The sequence below is a fragment of the Heliconius melpomene genome, chromosome 10 (genome assembly GCF_056956725.1).
Source record: "Heliconius melpomene rosina isolate 202511_hmr_F chromosome 10, ASM5695672v1, whole genome shotgun sequence".
Classification (NCBI taxonomy): Eukaryota; Metazoa; Arthropoda; class Insecta; order Lepidoptera; family Nymphalidae; genus Heliconius; species Heliconius melpomene.
In genome coordinates, this window is record NC_140398.1 from 1,402,608 (window position 1) to 1,425,294 (window position 22,687).

General features: G+C 30.5%; 2 protein-coding genes across 3 annotated transcripts in view; both read left to right on the forward strand.

Annotated features, from left to right (window-relative positions):
- Positions 1-8,753, forward strand: part of homer (protein) — a 37,935-nt gene extending 29,182 nt beyond the window's left edge. For both annotated transcript variants that reach the window (XM_085190964.1, XM_085190963.1), the window contains exons 7-10: positions 1,929-2,098; positions 2,904-3,019; positions 3,340-3,456; positions 3,632-8,753. In XM_085190964.1, coding sequence (XP_085047090.1) covers positions 1,929-2,098; positions 2,904-3,019; positions 3,340-3,456; positions 3,632-3,673 — 445 coding nt within the window. In that variant the 3' untranslated portion in view covers positions 3,674-8,753. The remainder of the gene's footprint in view (positions 1-1,928; positions 2,099-2,903; positions 3,020-3,339; positions 3,457-3,631) is intronic.
- A 1,285-nt stretch (positions 8,754-10,038) lies between these two features.
- The window catches only part of LOC146535099 (multiple PDZ domain protein-like), a 127,195-nt gene continuing 114,546 nt past the window's right edge, over positions 10,039-22,687 (forward strand). Inside the window, exon 1 of the mRNA XM_085191767.1 lies at positions 10,039-10,252. The gene's annotated coding sequence lies outside the window, so the exon portion shown is untranslated. The remainder of the gene's footprint in view (positions 10,253-22,687) is intronic.

The following is a 22,687-nucleotide window of genomic DNA, read 5'->3' on the forward strand; positions in this document are numbered from 1 at the left end:
TTATGATATATTAAATATTTCGTTTCCTTGCTCTGGTATCCCCGAGTAAAGCGCGGCGTTTAGATCTGCCACTCAACACACAATGCCTCTAGAATTTGGCGAATTTGAATGGGAAACACAAGTGTCTTAATGGGAACAGGGGGTCTACAGGTTTACAGGTTCCCTCTGCCTCAAAGTGCGTGATACAGCGTGAACCTAAAAGCTAAATAGCCTTTTATTATACTAATACAACGCGGTGCAATTTTTTTGACATATTTGTTATATTATAAAATAAGCTCGTGGGCTTTCTTAATGATAACGATCAAAAAAAGTTCATAATACTTCTACAGATAGTGTTTATTCGAATATTTACAATTAGGACTATAACAATTTCATTTATTACTATAATCCATATGAAAAAGAGAAAATAAATCACTTTAAATAACATTAATTTCAATACTATATTTTATTTTCTAATTGAGTTTAACTTTGATATATTTGACTTTTATTAGTTTTTTACGATTTTACGTAATAAACTATTTAAATCGCATACAAAAGTTGTACCTATACGCAGCAAGTAGAGCAACTAGCGCGAATGATTCGAGATGAACACGCAGATGCGTCACACCGTATCGGTTCGCTTTGATTTTTATTTACAAACGAATTTTAGTCTTATTATTACTTGATATTAAAGTAATTTTGATGTGAACGTTGTGGTTTTGGCCAATTGGAATTTTTATGTAACCCGTTTTCATAATATCGTTGCGACATATCAATTGTTTTGTTACTTAAGTGGGAATTATTGCATTTATTTTTGATTATTTCTTAATTTATTTATTTATAAAATCTTCCTATCCTTCTAATCCTATTTGTTATCATAACACTATAAGTAATAAGAGATACACTTTTTTAAGCTGGCCTGTTATTTGCAGGATACAGCGTGGAGAAGAAAGAAAAAGGTTAAATACCATTTTCTTTAGCTCCATCTAATAAATAATAATAATAATGATAATAATAAACTCTTTATTTCACACCATAATACATAGCTTAAATTAATAAAAGCACACCATAATTACTGATATAAAAATAATGGTGGTTAATACAGAGTATATACCATACTCAGGGGAGGATTAGTAATGAAGCGAGAAAATGGTCAGTCGGCTGTTTTCACTAACTTCAAATTTAATTCAACAACTTATTTATTTAATGACTATTAAATGTACGAGTATATAAAGTAGTATAGAGTTTTTCAAAACGGATCTCGAGAATCAGCTCGTTGTGCAATAATAAATTTCTCAGTTTACGATCGAAAGTGTTTTAGATATCTTCACATATGACGTCCGATTCACTTGTTATTGCAGCGCAAGTAATTATTACTTGCCTATTTTTTGTAAGGTATTGTAAATTTTTTTAGTCTCACGCAGTAAGAGGATCCATTCAACTTAGTGTTAAAACACTTCGTTCCCACTAACATACTTTCGGTCCCCACTTTCCCCTGAATTCTGGAGGCATGGCGTGATGAGTGGCGGAACTCAACGCCGTGCTTTGCGTCGTTACGTGAGCGAAGAAATAATATTAGATATTTCGTTTCCTTGAGTGTGAATTGAATCAACAATCCGTCATGTTTACAGTCGCAAGTGTGTCACGAGTTTTAAACTGGACTGGATTAACTTAAAATTTAAATTACAATTATGTTCAGTGAAGATACTTTAGATTTGTACCTATTCACTTAGTTAGCTTTAATTTGTTATTCTGGCGTAGTAGGTCAGTATCTGATACTGGTTTGATTCACAATCGGATGAATGGATTATTACTTTTTAATATTTTCATTTCTTCGCTCTGGTACCAAGGTAGCCTCTGCCTACCCTGCTATATGTCGTATGCGGGATACAGCGTGAAACTGAAAAAAAAGTATATAAATTATAAAATTAAGGACTATCTATCCACAGCTCGGCAAACGCGAAGAAATGGGAAGTCGAGCTGGCCACCCTTAAGAGCAATAATCTACGGCTCACGGCCGCCCTGCAGGAGAGCACCGCCAATGTGGACGAGTGGAAGCGACAGCTGCACCAGTACAGGGAAGAGGTGGCGCGCGCTAGACACTACGCTACGGGGAAAGGTAGAATAGACTCTTATTTTACAATTTTCTTATTTTCATGAAATTAGATAATTTGTTCGTTTCTTTTCAATAAAATTTAAAGTAAGTATCTAAAATTGCATAACATGTTTTATAGTGTTTTCTTAGGTATGTAATGTCAGCTTAAATGACATAACGAAAAGCAAGCTACCAGATTTTTCTACTAACTTAGCCTATATATAAACGCTTGTTGGCATAATATACAAGCAATAATAACATTTCATCAGCTATTTATTTCTTATTTGACTTTAAGTCATAAGACATTAATCTTCAGCAAGAACTTATATATGCCCAGGGAGTTTAGTTTTATAACTTTACTAGAAACTTATAAGATCATTACAATTGTTGTAATGTAACAAGAAGGTATATTATTGTTTTATTAAGTATGTTTATACAGCCTATTTGTGGCGATAGGTTCTGGGTTCGAAGAAATGAAACACTTAATACTTTCATTTACTCAGTCTAGTAACTAGGCAAAGTTCTGGAAACATTGCGTGTTTCACCACTCAACACATAATGTTTCCAGAATTCGGCGAAAAGAGGGAACGTAAGAGCCTTAATGGGAACGGATTATCTTAACACAAGATTCCCAGGTATCCATTGCCTACCCTGTTATATGCAGGATACACCGTTAAACCAATAAAATGTATATACTATTGTGTAAGAATTTGATACCTTTGTCACCAAATCGTTTAGTGCGGGGAAACGAAAATAATTTAGTCATTTAATATCTTTATCTCGTTTATTATTTCTCCAAAAATTAAATATAAATAACTCACATTTTCAGGCGGCGATGCGAACGAAGTAGAGCAACTTCGACAGCGCGTTGCGCAACTTGAAGCCGAATTGGCCCAGAAGAATGAAGAACTCGCTCAGATCACCAAGTCTAAGAAAAGTGAACAGGTACAACGATTGTTGAATTTTGTTTTATTTTTAAAAAAAAATCATTTCATGCTGCATCCCTCATGCAGCACAATGCAGAGATAACCTAGTGTTAAGGCACTTTAGTCCCCACCTTTTACCTGACTTTCGGGATATTTGAGGAGATTCAAACGAAACTAACCCCTGCGTGAAAATTATGGTTTAAAAGATTATTGTTGAAGGCCATCGTGGCGTTGCGGCACAGCATGGAAAATATATTTTGAGCTATAACAGTAAGTTTAAGCAAATGAAGGCCGCGGTTTGGTTTGCTTGTAATTACTAATAAAGTTGTTTATTTCTAGGACGCAGAAGCAAAACTAGCTCAAAGTCAGTTAGAGCTAGCGCTCGCGGCGCAGGACGGACAGAGACAGGTCATACAAGCGCTGAACGACCAACTGTCGCGGCAGATTGATGAATTGGTATGTTATTTTTTTAGCTCCACGCAGTATCCCGCATATGCATAGCAGGGTATGCAGAGGAAACTGGAAATCTAGTATTAGGGCACTCCGTTGCCCACGTTCGATTGAATTAAAATTAATAAAATCAAAACATGCAAAATAAAACTGATATTAAAGCATTTTTCCCCCCAAACAGTCGAACATTCATCGTGAGATAAACACAGCGCTGCAAACATGAGAGCGGCGTTTACCTCTGCTGCTTCGCGAGCGACACTAACCGAAAACAACTAGGTAATGTTGCAAAATATCGATTATGTTGTGTTGAAAATATCGATTTTCTTGGTTTGACTTTGATAATTATCGATTTTTTTAAAGTTAATATGTACTCCAGTATAATTAATATCGATTGTAACATAAATATCAATTGTGATGAAATTATATAGATGAAATCACTAAGTGAGTACACACTTCTTATATTATTTCAATTAATTATCAATTAATTGAAATGAATGAATCATTAACACATTGATTGATTGATAAGATTCTAATTTAAATTAAACGCGATAGAATTCTTTAAAGTAGTTTTATTCAATATAATTGTTACAATGCACAAAGAGAAACATAAGAATGAATTATTTTTTTAAATATTTCAATACAAATAATCGATATTTGATATCACAATAATGAAATATCGATATTCCGCAACGCTAGCAGTTTAAAATATTTCTATATATTACAATATTATTAATTATATTCATATGTATATTTTTATCTATTATTATCTTAAAATGAAAATAACAGTTTAACTTTATCGACTCTTTCGTTAAATTGCTTAATTCAGTGCAATCGATTTAATATTATATCTCGATTAATTTAATCAAATTTAATTAAAAAATTGATGATCATTTTGTCAATTATTAAATTTATTGTTTTACAAGAAACTAATAGTGTGTTAATAATTTTCATAAAAAGAGAAAATATATGCATATATATTTTAAGTGTCAATATCTTTTTATATCTAACCAAATTATATGTTGATTGAAATTCAATTGATTGACAATTTGATCAATTCAGCTAGGCTTCTTTTTGATTATTTTTTTCCGATTTGTGAAAAAAAATATGAGGTCGCTCTAAATATTACAACTAATAAAAAAATAGTTTCTCTCAAGTCTCGAATTTGTCTATAAATAAATTATATAGATAATTGTATGGCCCACCGTTTTTTTATTCGTTCCTTTGTATAAAGTGGCCATTATACTATTTGTTTTATATACTTTATAGGTTTCGTTATTGTTACCCAATTGGCTTATTAGGTAGCTATTAAGAAATTGTTAATCACTGATAGAAATCAATTATGGTTTAACTAACATTAAAATTGTATAACATACATTTAGGGAGATTTAATGTCAGTTAAATGCTAATTAACATCTCTGAGTGTAACGAAAAATACTTTATAATAATATGTTCATAGTTCTATTTGTTGATAATATAGACGTGCACTAACTATAGTAGTTTTGCATTTTGCCATACAAAGTGTCATGAAACACTCTGTTACATACTATTTTCAATATACATACATACAAAGTTCCCGAGTTTGCTATATATAATTTTACTTGGTGGCTATATAGCTTAAGTTTTTATGCCCACCTGTGTAAATATATGCCAAAAATTTATAAAAAAAAGTTATAGTTATATACCTACTACTGTTTGCACGTAGTATAATTCGTTTCAAATGTTTTTCGCTCGGTCTTAAGAGTGTTTATGTGTAGGGTTATTTATATATGTATGTATACATAAGTCATAGTAACGTCAAATCAAAGTAAATTATTTGATTTATTTAAAAAAACACCTTAATGATATCGATATCTAATACTCATTCATATATCGATTTTGAAATCGATTATCGAGCTCTAATCCAATAAGTTTCAATTGTGTAAGTAGATAGATTATAAAATTTATAAATCTCTTAAATAATCCTTCCTAATATAAATAAATATAATAATGCGATATAACATTTTCAATTATGATATTATTAGTAATATTTAGTCATATGATTTTTTAATAATATTATTGTTACTTTGATTAGGCGTTACTTGTTTACTATTTAATAAGAGAATGTTGAATTTTACTATTTCAATTGTATTTGGATTGAACTTTTTGGGAAAGATAGTTAAGATTATTAAGTAAATATAAGTGTTTATAACTGTAACACTATGATTCCTTGAAACTCGATCTGTATTGCATTTCTACATGTTAATTTTATTGATATTATTTCTGTTTACATTATTACAAATGTGGTGTTTTTATGCTTCTATTCATAAAAAATAAAATCGATTTTAATAAATATTCCTTTATATGATTATTAAATATGGATTTTATCTGAAACGTTGATTCAAAATGTACGATACTTTGCGATTAAACGACTTTAATATAACATAAATGCACCACATAGTATAAAAGTATTTAGTATTTCAATTTTCATATAATATAGTATATAAATATATTTAGGATAGATGTGCATATATTACAAATTTTCCACTCGAAATATTTTAGTGAAGTTAGTGATTCTTAACTGTATAAATTATTCCCTAGTCTTAAGAATAACTAATCATCACTCTGTCCGTCTATGAATTCCTGGTTACTAGACATATTTTTTTCTCGAATGTATTTAGTTTTTTTTTAAATTATTATTATTTTATCGAAACCCTGTATTGCATAGACCCCTTAGCAATTTAGTAAAAATTCCACAGATAGTAATAGCAATTTTGATTTATTATTATTTTCTAGTTATAAACCAATTCTCGTAAACTAGTGCAATATTATTAATATATTTATTTTTTAATATATTTTTTCAAATGATTATTAATTAATTAGATTATTATCTGTGGCATTTAAAAATGGAAACAAAATGATATCATACAAAAAGGCTGAGGACACAATTTTTAAAATATACAATGTCTTCTTAACAGGGTACTTTTATTTACTGTTGTGTGTTTTTAATAGTGTTGTTGTTCGATTTCTACAGAAAAACAAAAATTAAAATTTCACGTAGTTTCGGCAGTTTGTTGAAAAGTTTTCTTATACAAAACTTATTGTATTATCGCAGAACATGTATTATAAATAGAAATGCATTGATACGCCAATAATTGATATAAGAAGTGAATGATAGTGACGTCTACATTTGAAGTTAATTTAATTATTTAAATAATTTTGTATATAATATAAACTTTGAGAATATATGTATCTTATATTACTTTTTTATATTTTAATATATTAAATGTTCTTATATTTTATTGATACATAAGAAGCTATCCTTTAATATGACTATTAGTTCATGAGCGTGTCTGTTAATTTGTGTTGGGGTTATTCTATTGTACTAATATAAAAAAAAACAATAAATTATTTTTTTCAAAATATGATTAGTACTGGTTTTTAAAAAGTGCACACAGATTTTACGGATGTTAAAATTCCTTTTAACATTAACAAGTATATCTTTAATGATAATTTACATATTTACACTAAATCGGTGGTGCCGTAGTAGACAGCGTCTTGACTGCATGTTAGCTGTGAATTCAACCTCACTCGGTGGTATGATTTTATTTAAATTATTTTCATTTGGCAACTACAGTTTTTTCATTCAAAAAGCAATGTCTGTCTCAATGCGAAAATGTAAAAGGGGTTGGGGAACGTAATGTTTCTGATTTTAACATTTTATGGTTCCCGCTGCCTACCCTATTATATGCGGTAAAATCCGTGAAACTCTTATTTTTAATGAATAATTATATTATATTATATTATTTAATACCACTATTTGGAGCTTATGGCCTCAATTTCCCCATCTCATTATATTATAGGCACGCTCATATTTATTATCTGTGTCTATATGCAATGTATGTTCTGTGCCACTTAGCCTGTACCATATATTATAAATAACCTTAATCTAAAATAAAGTAATGTTACTTTATAAAGTTGTTATGCAGAGACATTGTAAACAACTTTACTTGTTAGATTGAATAGATAAGGGGTCATTTATAGATTACGTCTTACTTTAAGGGCACTTTTTTGGGTAAAAAACAATTTCTATATTTCGTGATATCGAAATATAACATATAAACTTAATTTCGGAATTTCCGTTTTAACTTGATAGTTCTAGATATAAAAATCGAAAAATGGCTGATACGCCGTTACGTTATATAGTCTGACTAAAAACGCGACGATTGGGGATTTGATTGCCACTTAGAATTTTGAAGTATGTTCATTTCTTCGCTCTGATAACAAAACAGCGCGGCGTTGAGTTCCACCATTTAACATGTAGTGTCTTGAAAATAACACAATAGGTTCCGTTTACCTAACATGCTAGGGATGCAGTGTGAAGTTGAAACAATAGCAAAATATACAATAACATCATACAAATTGGGTGGGAAAGGACTCACAAATGTGACCACATGTGACAACGACGGGGGAAAGAAAAAAAAGCAATGAAAATAGTGTGACGTAATTTATATATGACCCCTAACTAAATGTTTTATTAGTCACTTAATTTATTTGATTGAGATATTAATTAATTAGTTATGTAGAACGTAAATCTGTTGGTATTTTGTATGTAATAGCGTACCTATTGTAAGACGTTAATTTTGTGTGCGTTTACAATACAGATCATAAATAAGTCAATTTGTTTTGACAGTTGCATTGCGAGTCCGATTTGACAGTTGATGTTCTGTATTCATTATGAATTACAGATTAAATATTATATATGTATTATATCCGGTTGTAATGGCCTGGTGTTACCCACCGAGTGTTTTTTATTGGTGTGCCAATTTTTTTTTGTAATTATGAAACTTGGCCATTATCTCTGGTAGAATGTATTGTAATCGCATTATAGATTGTAATAATTTATTATTAGATAGTCTGCATTGCGTTTGTCTAATGTTAATTTTTTATTATTTATTTTGATTAAGTTAAAGTAATATATAATTTATTTTAATGAAATATTTATAATTTACTAATGATATGCTTTAAATATTTTAATGTTACTAAATGTAGATAAGTGTAACGAAAAAATCATTCAAAATAGTTTATTCGCTAGCTTATCTGTAACATGAACTTTTTATATTATTACTAATATTTTATTAGGTTGCTATATCGGTGCTCTCACATTTATGAACAAACAAATATTAATAATAATTTTAAAATATATTCTTTTTAATGCAAATGCAAAGCAGACTATACTATATGTACGTTATCTTCCATTAGATTCGTAGTTCGCTGTGCGTACCTACCATATGCGTATTAACAATAAATAAATTAATGATGATTTATGTATGTGTTTTATTTTTATTTACCTTTTTTATTGGTCTTACTATAAGGATATGATATAAAGAGATATATTGAAAGCAATTTTTATTGCGTTATTGTACATGCTAAACGTAACGTAATATAATATATTGTTGTAGATTCAATTCCCATTCGGGGAATATAATTTTTTTATCCTTACTGTGGCAATAAAACAAAACGTGCCGGTAAGTTCCTCCACTCAATACATTGAGCAACATATCTAAAATTGGCCAATGTGTGAGGAATAGAGCGGCTTCATATTAGATTCTTTGTTTTAGGTAGACAATTGCGAGATACAGCTTAAAAAGAGAATTTTATATTCTTGGCTGGAGAGATTATAACTTTACCTTACTTAGTTCTCTCACGGTCCGTAAAGGAAATGGTAGTGGTTAAAAGTCCCATAATTTGTTATTAAAAAATTTCGTTTCCTCGCAGTCAGGTTTTTTCCCTCCTATGCTTACATCATACAGCGTGAACCTAAAAAAATATAAAAAATATTTTAATTATTTTTTCAATTTAGCTTTTCCTTTGCTGGAAACCTGGAAACTTGAACTAGGAACTTAAAGCTACAGAAACATAGACAACAGAGACAAAAATTTTAAAAAGATCCATGATTTGCCTCATTTTATTTTACGTTGAAAACTGAAATATGTAAGTTACTATCGGTAAGGAAATGGATTACTTACATATAATAATAATAATAATAATATATATATATAACCAAGATGCCGGAATAATGATATTTATTATTTATTTACTACTTTACTTTGCTTTTCCGGTTTCATAAAGAAAACTTTTTAACTTAAATCTTTTCATCAACTAGAAAAAGCTGAAGAAAAAAAAACTTAAACAAAATCCGTTCATCTGTTTGGGAGCGACGCCAACGACAGACATACAGGCACATACACAGGTCACACACACATCAAACTTATAACTTCCATCTGTTTGTATCCGGTTCCATAAAAAGTGCAGTACAGAGTGTCGCACCACTAGATTAGATTTGTCTATTTCAATCAAACACGGGAAACGATAAATGATAAAACCAATAGATATCTAAGTAACGAAGCATTTTATTACCACTACTAAAATATATAACGACCCATTAACAGACAATAAAATTTGAACCAACCGTGATATGTAATGTAAAACCTTATGAAACTTATAAAAATTCCGCTGACAGAGCAAAACTTCGAACGCGCCGCCAAGCCGTTTTCTCATCGATTTCCCAAAGCGCATGTCACATTTCCCGCCATTTCAGTACCGCGACGCCATTACTGATGTGTGGACGTTGTTCGAGTTTATTCTAACATATAATTATTAAAATAAATATTTAAATTGTGAATTACGTTACATACAATTAAATTGATATTGTGTTGTAAATTAAATATTATTAGTATTTATTGATATTATAGTTTTCATAAGCCGTTCGTGGTTTTAGATGTCTTGATTTTCGGCTACGTTTTGGTAACAGATCGATAAACACGTAAGTTTATTATAAATTCTTTTTGTTGTATATAGTTAATAGTTTTATATATTATTATTGAATAGTAGATTTTGATTTAATTTAATATATTAATCAAAATAGATATAGGTATGATAAAAATAGTACCTATTAGTCAGGTATAATAAAACAACAACAATCTAAGCACCAAAACCATTTAAGATGATAACACAAAAAAACTTAAGAGATAATTTCACAAGCTTTCTACCAAACAATAGACATAAGCCGATTAAAAAAATTTATCATAGGAATCGTCGTATATTAGCATCTACGTCATGCCGTTGGAAATTGTGAATTTTATCTCTGTACGCTTACAAAAATATTTTCCGTAATTTCGTCTCCTTATACGGGAATTTTCCACTTATTTGGAAAAAATATTTGCTGCAACATAAATTATGTACCTGAGTGTAATTCATACATTTATAAGATTAGCATAAGTGCCTAATTACAATTTATAAACTAGAAAATACAGGTAACTATTTTCTATATAGCTACGTACGGTATATTTGATGCTTTTGTTTCTTACTATTTTTATAGATATATAGAATCTCATAACATTTTTATATTTGTTGTTTTGTTACATACCTATATAGTTACCTACAATACAAATGATATTATTTTTGCAATAAAAAGAATAAATACAAGAGATTGTCGTCGCATTAGCACAAGCATGTGACTGTAAAAGTGACAGTTGTAGATTCGATTCCCACTCGAGGAAATTTATTTAGCTCTGGTAACAAGACATAGTGTGGCGTTGAGTTCCGCCACTCATGTCTCGAAAATTCTGTAAAAATAGCGAAAGGAGTGTCGTATTTATAAACCGCTCTCAATTGTGAAGTCGATCTTGAGACGTCGTTGTCATTCATAAATTATATAGATATCTATGACTGAAAACGGCATCTTTAGATCGATTTTAGGCCTGATAGCGATCTATAAATACGGGCATTAACACTAGGTTCCCTCTACCTACCCTGCTATGTGCCAGCGTTAAATTGAAAAAAAAATACAAAATTATATATAAAATACACACTAAAATACAAATGAAACGACAAATACTCAACTGCTGGCGCTAGCTACCTTCCTATATATTAAGTGATCAGTTAACACCGCCCTTACTTTCATTTATCATGTCGACTACTTAAGCACTCTTCAGCAAGACAAACAATAAGTCACCCGTGAATCTTACGTTTTAGAACTTGTAGATGTGATATAAATCTTCTAAATGTAAGAGGAATTTGTCTCTCTTGTTAATGGTAGGTTCGATTCTCGGTTAAGATAAATATTTACTCAGTGTTTTTAGTAATATTTGGCTAGCTTTCACCTTTACGCTGCAGATTGCAAATACGTTTCTGTAAGGTCAGTTAGAAATAATAAACCGTGGTGTATGACACATCAAGATATGACATAATTTAATTTATTATGAGTAATTTCTGTGAAAAGAATAAGCAGTTTTTAATACGAATGCATTGTTTTTATATTGTTTCTTTCTTTTAAAATATATAATGTAGAAAGAAATCTAAAATCTCACGCTCTCATATATGGCCGTATAATTATTATCAAACATTAAGCACCGCTTTCTAATTTTTATCCTTAATTGTTATGCAACATGTTACGTAAAGACGTACCTATAGTTTCACGGTGTACCCCGGTAGAAAGGCTGAGAAGGAACCTATTTTTATTTCTTTTTTGAAATTATAAAAACATAGTCGAACTGACAATGAGGTGATTTCATAATAGATGTCAAAACATGCTAAACAAAATAAAAAAAATTTGGTAGAACTCTTGTAGTATTTAAAGCATAGGCATAGCTTTCGCCTCTATAAAAAAATTATAAAAAATGTTATTGAGAAAAAAAGTACAGTAAGGAACTGTTATATAAACACTATATTATAACAGTTATAAATAAAGCTATTATAACGAAAAATAAAATGAAAATACATCCATGGATTCTATTTTTTAATTAAAGTATTAAGCTACGTAATTAATACACAATTAAGAATTCAATTTGCGAAATATCAATTAAGCTTAACAGATGACTGATCTGCCAATACCGTCGGTTACGTGGGCAATACGAGCAACTTAAATCAAATTGTACGTAGTACGTACACTTATACAATAATGATGGCTTATCGCTTGCTATAATTCAAAACTAAAATAAAGTCTTGAAGCCAGCACAAGCGTGCTGTTGTAAATGTGATAGGTTTTGGGTTCGAGTCTCGAGGAAATAAAATATTTAATATTTTTATTTTCTCGCACTGGTAACGCGACAAAGGGCGGCGTTGAGTTCTCCCACTAAACACGCTATGCATTTTTTATGCACTTAGATGAGGATATATGATATAATTCAATGTCTTTCTATCAATATGCTTATTGCTTGGTTAATCTTTTGATATTTTCCCGCGATAAGTTGGAATTGAAGAAAACAGAAACTGGCGCCGCTAGCTTTAGCGCCGTTTTCTGTTTACCGCAAAAGCTAGTGTAGCAGCTTAGCTGTGTTAGAACTTCTTCCAGTTTCCCCAACATATTGATGAAAATTGAAGACTCTAAACATTATTATTACTGTAGTTTCTCAAAAAGAATAATTGAATTCACCATCATCGCATGAAGTTAGGCCCTAACCTGTGCCATATTTGAGATATCTTGGTTAACTTTTAGGTAAGTTTTATTATTTTTAAGTATATAACTAGGTCACAGCTAAAAAATCTAAAGTCAAAAAGAAGATACCACACAAAAGTAATGTAAAAACATACAAAAAATATATATTTCAAAGTAAATTCTAAGATGACGACGTATTACGCAACGTAAAAGGAACGCTACATTTTTTTATTATCTCCCCACGTGTATGCAAATATGCCTAAAGCTATATTTATTCAGACGGCGGCGTAATTAAGGAAAAATCCCTTTTTTTTGTGAGACTGAGTATCAACGAGGTTATTTTTTAATTTTTTTTTGTTTCACTTTTCAATTTGCTTGTGATGTAAAGAAAATATAGATAGAGTTCATTATTGTTTTAAATTTTCGCCCAAACTAAACCATTTGTGGAAACCAATGAAAAATTATATGCGACTAAGCTCAGAAAACGACATTTTTTTAATATGAAAAAATCCTTTTTTATAGCTTCAAGCTATACAGTTTAAGGCAGAGAGCTAACCTAATCTAATCCTTAGTGTTAAAACACTCCTTTTGTCACTTTAGGCCCATTTCTTGAGTGGCGGCGTTTACAGTTAGACGCTGTGCCACTGCGTCACAGCGGTTCCAACATTCCCATGGGTGATGTTTGAATCCAAAACTAGATGAGCAATCAGACACGTCCCAACTACATGAAAATAAAAAAGTTGATAACTTTTTACGAGGCCTGTCCTGTCGTTGGTAAACATGAATGTCTAATATGCATTACATGCATGGGACAGCTTTTGAAAAAAAATAAATAAATAGAAAATGATATGACAATATTTTAAATTTTAAATGTATAATGTACCTACATATGTATATACGCTCAAAAAAAATGTTCAAAGGGTTTTTACCATATAATTTGTCATTGAATTCGTATAAATTCTAATAGGTTTTAAACAGAGCTTATCTAAAGTATTTTTCAAAGTTCTTTCTTATCATTATTATTATAGAAAGGCAATGAAAGGACCATTTTAGTAATAAACCTAAAAAGTTTGAGATTTCTAAGATCCCATAGCTTTGTGGGAGTATTTAAATAAAATAGATAATAGAATCCAAGAGGCATTAGTATAATTTGATATGCTGTTATTTTCTTGATATACTTAAAACGGAAACGTTTACGTTAACATTATTTAATTACTCATACAGTAGTATAAATAAATATATACTACTGTAAAAATGTTTTATATTTAAAAGATATAAGCTATTGACTTCTTGACTCCACATAATATCAAGAATCTCACTAAGTAACAAAAGTTATAATTATCATTTAATAGCCTTCAAAGAAAACAAACTTTACTTACATACCTACTTGTATTAATCACTGTTCATCATGTTTCCTTCAAAAGGTCTCTAATATCAAAGTGTCCAATATAACGTTTAGAAAACGAGAAATGAGAGGCCTTCATTACCACCAACTTCTGAAAGGTCTCGAATTAATCAAATGGCAGCTATTAAGCGGATTTGTTTACCTATAGATAGCTGAAAGAGATAGAAATTCGAAATCAAAATATGAGACTAACTTTGATTGAAAATAAGGAGATGTCTGTGATTAAGAAACACAAGTTTATTCTCAATTCCTTTTTTTAGGCTTCACGCTGAAGCAACCTGGGAACCTAATGTTGAGACACTCCGTTCCGTTTGAGTGGCGGAACTAAGCACCGCGCTTTTGCCTTGTTACCAGAGCGAGGAAATAAAAATTTAGAAATTTTATTCCCTTGAGTGTGCGTGTGTGTGTGTGTTCCCATTTATTTCGCGTTGCGTTGTGTCACGCTTCAGCTTTTTAAATTTTATCAAAAATATTTTATTTATTACTCATATTTTATTACATAGTTGGTTAAGTAGTTAAATTTCTCTCTCTGGCTATAAAAAGCATGGCGTTGAGTTGGGCCACTCTCTCAAAATCAGGGTTAACACTAGGTGCTACCTTCCATACCGTGCGGGAAAAAGCGTGAAGCTGCTTATTTTACATCAACCCAATAAAAGCGTGTTTAGAAATATAAAAAGCCTCGAAATTAACGACGTAGTTGCAAAGGAGGTTGCAAATTAATCAGCAAAGTTATTACTTGGTAGCTATTAGGTGATGTCATCTAGTCATCATGCTGTATATAGGGTGTTCATATTCCCCCGGCATTTTCCTTAAAGGATGAAATTGAGTTTGTCACAGCCATGTCTACCACTCTGCATAATTAAAAAGGTTATTTTGTTATTCTCTGGAACTAGCATCGTGGGGTTATTAATTAATTTTCATTAGTAGACTTTATGCATTTTCTGCAGTAAACATTGTAGGATGTGGGAACCTAGGGTTAAATCAGTGTATATTCTACCATTTTAATAAAAGTAGTGAGTTTAATGAGATTGCCATATATCAATCTACATTTAAAACAAAAAGTAAGGGTAACCATAATATTTTTCCAGGTAGCCATAACCAAATACCCATTCTTATCCATCCATATCACGATTGCCACTATTTACATAAAACATGATTTTTTTTCCAAAATGATTTTTTTTAATTTTTATTATTTCCTTTGAATTTTATTTGATCACTTCCAATTCCTTCCTCATATCCAACTTTAAAATATTCCCCCAGTTTTATTTTTATGGAAATGTTATATCTCTTTTTAATTTATAGTCAATTTTGCTCCATGGTACAGACCAAATTTACACATTGTCCAATGAGGCCAGACAATGAGGCTTGAACACACAACCAATGAGACAACATAATAGAAAGCTCAACTTGGTTTTGAAAAGATCTGTACATTCAATTCAATACAGGGCTTATAGAATTCATTATTATTTTGTGATATAGTCAATATTATTGTATAGAGTAATAATAGTAACAAATTACTGAAACGAAATCAATATTTGACTAGATCCTCCAGTTATTTTCTGCTGAATTGATAATATTATATGTCAGAAGTTGGTCTAAACTTCGTGTTATAAATGGCTTTAGGCGAATAATCTCTATTGTATTCCTTTTAATAATGCACACTGGTCAGCGGTAAATACTACCGCAAGCTTGGTTTTTGGTATAGTGATATAGTTTGTCTAATTACAACTAAATTGGTTTATATGGAAAATAGTTCTTATTGTTTCGAGATGCATACTTTCATATACATTTTATACCTACATAATATAATTATCTATATACCCACATACAAACAATCGATATATTGTCGTGGTGCAGTGGAAAGCATCTGACTATAAACGTAATGGTTGTGTTCGATCACTACTCTAGAAAATTATAAGGTATATTAAACGATTTTCATATTTTAATTTCTCCTCTCTCATAGGCAAAGCGCGGTTTTTAGTTCCGCGACTCACACGCTATGTCTCGAAAATTGCGTAGAAAGCGGAGAACGGTGTGTCTTGACACTGGGTTCCCACTACTTATCCCGCTACTTGCGGAATACAGCGTGAAGATAAAAACATATAACTGTACATACATGTGCAGATTCGCACAATTATTAAATATGCGAGAACGCATGCATATGCCCAAATATACAAAATATACTTAATATATATGCGATACACATATACAATACCTATGCAACATTTTTTGTTAGTACTAAATTACTATCTAATGAGTTAGGAGTAACCGCGTAGGGGTAACAAGGATTCCTTTCACACCGCCCCGACGTTGTCAATTTGCCAGGGATTTTGTTTGAAAGTAGCGACTTTAGTTCCTACTAATACGTTCTGTTTAAGTGCTTCCATTAGTGCTTGTGTTCTTATTAGCTCTTTCGTTAAACTTTATCTTTAAATATTTTTACTTTAGTAAAGCTAGTGTGTTTCTCTAAATGTTTCTAGAATATAAGTTTTGTGAATGTTTCCTTTTTGTAAAATCGTCTTCTCTTCTCTTCACTGAATACCATTCTACAATTTTTTTAGCCTTACAACATTGGTATGGATAGAATAGATCAGAGGTTCAAAAACAGTTTTTCTCATGGACCACTCTTTTTTATTCCAATAAACCTATTGGAATCAGAAAATTTTGAGAGTGGTGGTGGTGGAGACTCTACGCTTACATTTTTTTATATTCCCAAAACTCGACAAAAGTGTGAAAATATTAATCACCGTAAGGGTGTAAATATATAAAGAAATTAGCAATCATACGAGTCCATGCAAGACTGCAAGCGCACGAGCCACATGTTGTATTTTGTATTTGCACGTTTGAACAAGTGTTGCGGACAGCGGCGACAGCAGTCTCTACACGTTGTACTGAATATGGAAAATGTACTAAATTTGAGGAGATTTGGTTTGAGGTTCTGTCGCGCAACTTATTTAGGAACACATAAAAATTAGGCAGATTTGAACCTGCGCTTCTTAGTAACCAACTCCAAGTGATCTGACCACTAAGCCTTCTTCTCTTAAGAAATTCTTTTACGCTTGTTACAACTTATTTAAGTTGTAAGCATCTCTGTAAGGAAATTTCTACAAATTTCGGTTCCCTTAAGGTAATTATCATTATCATTTTGCAAGAGAGAAATTTATTAATTAAATATTTTTAACATTTTTAAAGCAAAAAAATATAATAAAAGTACAGACATTCTTTCTTAAAACATTTTAAAATGTAGTATCTCCATACCTCCGATAGGGCTTGTACCCAATATGTAGCGTTAGCAAGATAATGCGACTTTAAGAGCACGTGTTCTGAATTAATACCGAAGTATTAAAATTTGATCAACCGTGGTCGGAATATTTTTACGCAATTATTTGGTAGGTCTTACAAGTATTTGTAGATTTGTAACCAATATATTTTTTGACACCTAACGTCGGTTTCTGTCAGTAATTGTATTGCAATAGGTAATAATGGTTCTAATGATTATGGCGTTGGTCCCTACTGTTTAAAATAAAAATGTGCTCGGAGCTATAAATTGTATAAGCCTTACTCTGGAGTTGTATTCATGTCCAGGACCTCCTATCCATCATCAGACCAGCTCGACAAGACGTACGCTACGTAACCCTAAACAAATATGTCAAGTTTTGTGATGATTACTAGTAAATTAAGATAATTATTATAATATTTATACCACATTTTTTTTATTTTGTTACATAGTTACAAGCCGACCTATTTCTTTGCCTTTTCAAAATAAAACACTAAGTACTTCTAGCCTTCACGATGCACTAATTACTTAGGAGTTAAGATTGGTACGGAAAATTCGTACACTCTGACTGACTGACATTTTTTAAAATAATTCAATATATGTATTTATAAATATAAAAAAAAGAATAATAATTTAATATATTCACTAGTGACAAAATAATATATTAAAATATGAACATGAAAATATTATCAAATTTTAATCGTCTTCCCCGCGTAGGGTCAAAGCGACCTCGAGGGAAATTTGTATACAAATCTAATTACGGTTTAGCATATTCCCAGAATTTTGTTGAACCGGACGTCCGCGTGCGTATTTGTTGTAACACCCTGGAAACGTTTGTTTTGTTATTCATATTGAAACATAATAACTTTCGTAAATCTTTGCTCATTGAATAATTTTGTATTTCCTTTTGAATTTCAGACGATTTTGCAGATGTGATATGAGATACAGTTCATAGATTTGGTTATGTAGATACTGTTACCAAAATTACGTATATTATTTATTTAATATTATTTAAATATTTTTTTCATATTTTCATTTTCATTTTTTCATTTTCATTTTAAGTCTAGATATGACTCTCTTCTCATATTTCATATAGAAACTCCACATGTCATATAGAAACAAGGCTTAAATGTATTTATAATGTAAACGATCAAGGCCTTTTAGACTGGGATCCGACCGTTGAATCCTGCATAAACGAGTTTTCTTAATTAAACCTATATTAATGAATAATACATGATTAGTAGAACAGATTACACCTGGGTTGCCTGGAAGAATCCTGCCGCAATCACCTTTAATTACATTTTTTCGTAACTCGTTTTTGGAGAAAATTGCACCCATACGTTTTTTATATGAATCGCACATCATTTGAAAGATAATCGCATAAGGAATTGGAAAATTAAGGGTTGCCAGCTCTCAGTCTGCCGCAAGTCTAGGGTTGCCTGGTTTAAACATGTCACTAAATGTTAATAATTTGCACTCATGTGTTTTTTTAATGAATTATATATCAAATTAAAGCTTATTTTTTTCTGAACACTATAAAACAGGGTTGCCTGGAAAATTCCTGCCGCAAACAGGGGTTGCCAGCGTTTGAAATATTTTATTCCGGTTCCGTTTGACTATGAGAATAGACGATGAAATGCGCGGTCTGCCTTATGTTTTAAAGTAAAATATTATATAATAGAAGGTCAATCTTAAAATCAATGTTTATTCTAATTGTTTACTTGTTAAATTATGATTTTAATCATATTAAGTACACGCAGAAAACTATTTAAAGATCATAGGGCAGAAGAAATCATCCTTATTTTTCAAGTAAAATAATGAATCTATAATATTGAGTCTTTGCAAAATCTATTTTCTAAATACTAATATTTATTTATTAATTTAAATTACCATTTTGAAACAATTAAATTATCTAATTAAATAAATGTTTACAAATATCGATCTTCTATAAACTATTAATATACATACATATACATCATGTTCCCTTAATATAAAGAAGGGTGACCATTATTGCGGATATTTTTTTTATTAATTATATTGAAAAATACAGTTTTTATGAACTCTCTCTCTCTCTCTCTCTTCGTCCTCTACTTGTTTGATTTGATTTGATTTGATTTTTTCTCACGCAATTTTTAATAATTTGCATAGGAAAGAAATATATATAATAGAATTATAATAAACAAAACTAAGTTAGCAAAATAAATTCGAAGAAAATCCGACAGTAATGCCGACTAATAAACGCTATTTACGGTTTATGACCAAGAGTCGGCAAATATCAATTAGTTGGCTATTTTTTACTATAGATAAACTTTTGCGGCGCGATACAAAGCAAACCAAATGCAATAAAATTATTTTCGAAGATGTATTGTTTCTAAATGCAATAAAAGTGCAGATGGCCAAATGAGTTGTTTTTGAGCATATTACTTAGTTACTTACCTTTCGTTTTGGAGTAAAGACGTTTTTACTTGACAAAAATGAAGATGTGAAAATGTGATAGAATTTAACAAGGAATCTTTCCAAAAGTGTAAAATTATGTTATTGTTTCGCCAAAAAATGAATTTTAAATACAGTGACATTTTTTTAAATAGTGACACAATGCACGGTTATCATTTACAGTGTTACAAAAAGTTCATTGTTTAAAAACAAAAATATAAAGAAGTATTTTTTAATTATTTTCTAATGCAAAACGTAAGTATACTTTAATGTTTAATATTATATAGTTTAATAAAATGTGACAATTGTGGCCGTGGGAATGGCCTCAGTTTTGATTACACTAAGTTAGGGACGTGAGTGAGTGATTACGCTTTATTATAATTATAAGAACAATTCTTTCAGACCTAAATGCCTTAAAAACTATCAGCATAGACGGACAAGTTCTTGCTAGCGACATTTTTTTATCTATATTTTTTAATAGTTTTTATTAGTTGAATAGTTTTCATTTACTTTGCAAAAACGTAAATATTCGTACCAAAAAGATGGGCGCCATAGTTCTTTCTACGGATACGGACGGCGTTGTCAAATCAAACAAGCAGAGGGCGAAGAGAGAGAGAGATTGTTTATTGAAATGTAATTTTCCATATTTTCTTAATTAATAAAAAAATATCCGCAATAATTGTCACCTCTCATTATATTAAGGAAACATGTTGTAATTAATACCTTATAGTAGATCGATATTTGTAAACATTTACTTAATTAGATAATTTAGTTGTTTTGAAAGGGTTATTTAAATTAATAAATAAATATTAGTATTTAGAAAATAGATTTTGCAAAGACTCAATATTATAGATTCATTATTTTACTTGAAAAATAAGGATGATTTCTTCTGCCCTATGATCTTTAAATAGTTTTCTGCGTGTACTTAATATGATTAAAATCATAATTTAACAAGTAAACAATTAGAATAAACATTGATTTTAAGATTGACCTTCTATTATATAATATTTTACTTTAAAACATAAGGCAGACCGCGCATTTCATCGTCTATTCTCATAGTCAAACGGAACCGGAATAAAATATTTCAAACGCTGGCAACCCCTGTTTGCGGCAGGAATTTTCCAGGCAACCCTGTTTTATAGTGTTCAGAAAAAAATAAGCTTTAATTTGATATATAATTCATTAAAAAAACACATGAGTGCAAATTATTAACATTTAGTGACATGTTTAAACCAGGCAACCCTAGACTTGCGGCAGACTGAGAGCTGGCAACCCTTAATTTTCCAATTCCTTATGCGATTATCTTTCAAATGATGTGCGATTCATATAAAAAACGTATGGGTGCAATTTTCTCCAAAAACGAGTTACGAAAAAATGTAATTAAAGGTGATTGCGGCAGGATTCTTCCAGGCAACCCAGGTGTAATCTGTTCTACTAATCATGTATTATTCATTAATATAGGTTTAATTAAGAAAACTCGTTTATGCAGGATTCAACGGCCGGATCTCAGGGTATTTACAGAGTAGTCGTTTATAAAGTTCTACAACTATCGGCTTTTTTCGTTTGTTTTTACAATGTACCTTTAAAGATACGAACATTTATTATATAATATTATTTTTAAAAGATCTATTCACCAATTCTTAAACATATGTATAGAAAAGAAGGGTTTTTGCTAAAATAACTTGATTAGTGTGTTTGTTCTACGATCGCGAGTTACTAACAGTCCAACGCGCCTTCAGCAGACGGAAAAGGAAAAAGGTGTGGTGAGTCATTACTGTGAAAGGGATCCACACGAAAGTATATCCCTTAGTGAATAGAGCGTATATTTATCTATCCTTTTATTTTACTAAAAAAATAAACCTCCAATAAATGCTTTACCCTTATCACATTTATTGAAACAATAGTTTATAATGTTCTGACAAGTTGCCTTCAAAACTGACAGTAGTTTGCACTATGTATATCAAACTAAAATATTATTAATGTTATAAAGATGAAGAGTCTGTTTGGTTATACGCTGTAATGTTACCATTGCATTAACCATTGCATTAAAATTAATTAAACATTTTTTTTTGTAGCGACATTCACATCAATAAAAATTCAGCATAAATTTTACTTTTTTTTTATAGTTCACATTGAATTATACTGAGGTCAATAATTTGGAAACTATGTCATTATTCGACGAAAAAAGTAACTAGCACTAGATCATCTTTAGTAAAGCTTATTTTAAAAATTATTATTCCATCCAAAATTATTCATGTAAAATTGAATCCTGAGCGGGATTTCAACCCACAACTACCACGCTAAGTTGGAAATGTCCTATGTTTTATTGTAAATTATACTTAACATTTTATGAAAAACTGATACTTGATTTGTACGAGTACGTAATTATAAGTAAATAAATATATACCATATTTTTGCATTGAAATGCCAATTTTTTTTGCCAAGAGAGCATTTGCTTAATGATGGTAACTCAAAGGTTAACTCAAAAAATGCTATATCAGCATGCAGCGGCAGCATTAGATTGTGCAATTTGCCAAAATTTAAATGCAACACACGTATATTTCCGTTTAGTTGGCATTCACTTGGACCACTGTGTTCAGCCTCATGAAGTAGGTAGCTACTTGTATCTGTAGGTACAAATCAAATATTTAGAATTTAACTACTTTTAACTATTTTACTTAACGATATTAGTCCCCGTGGTTATTAA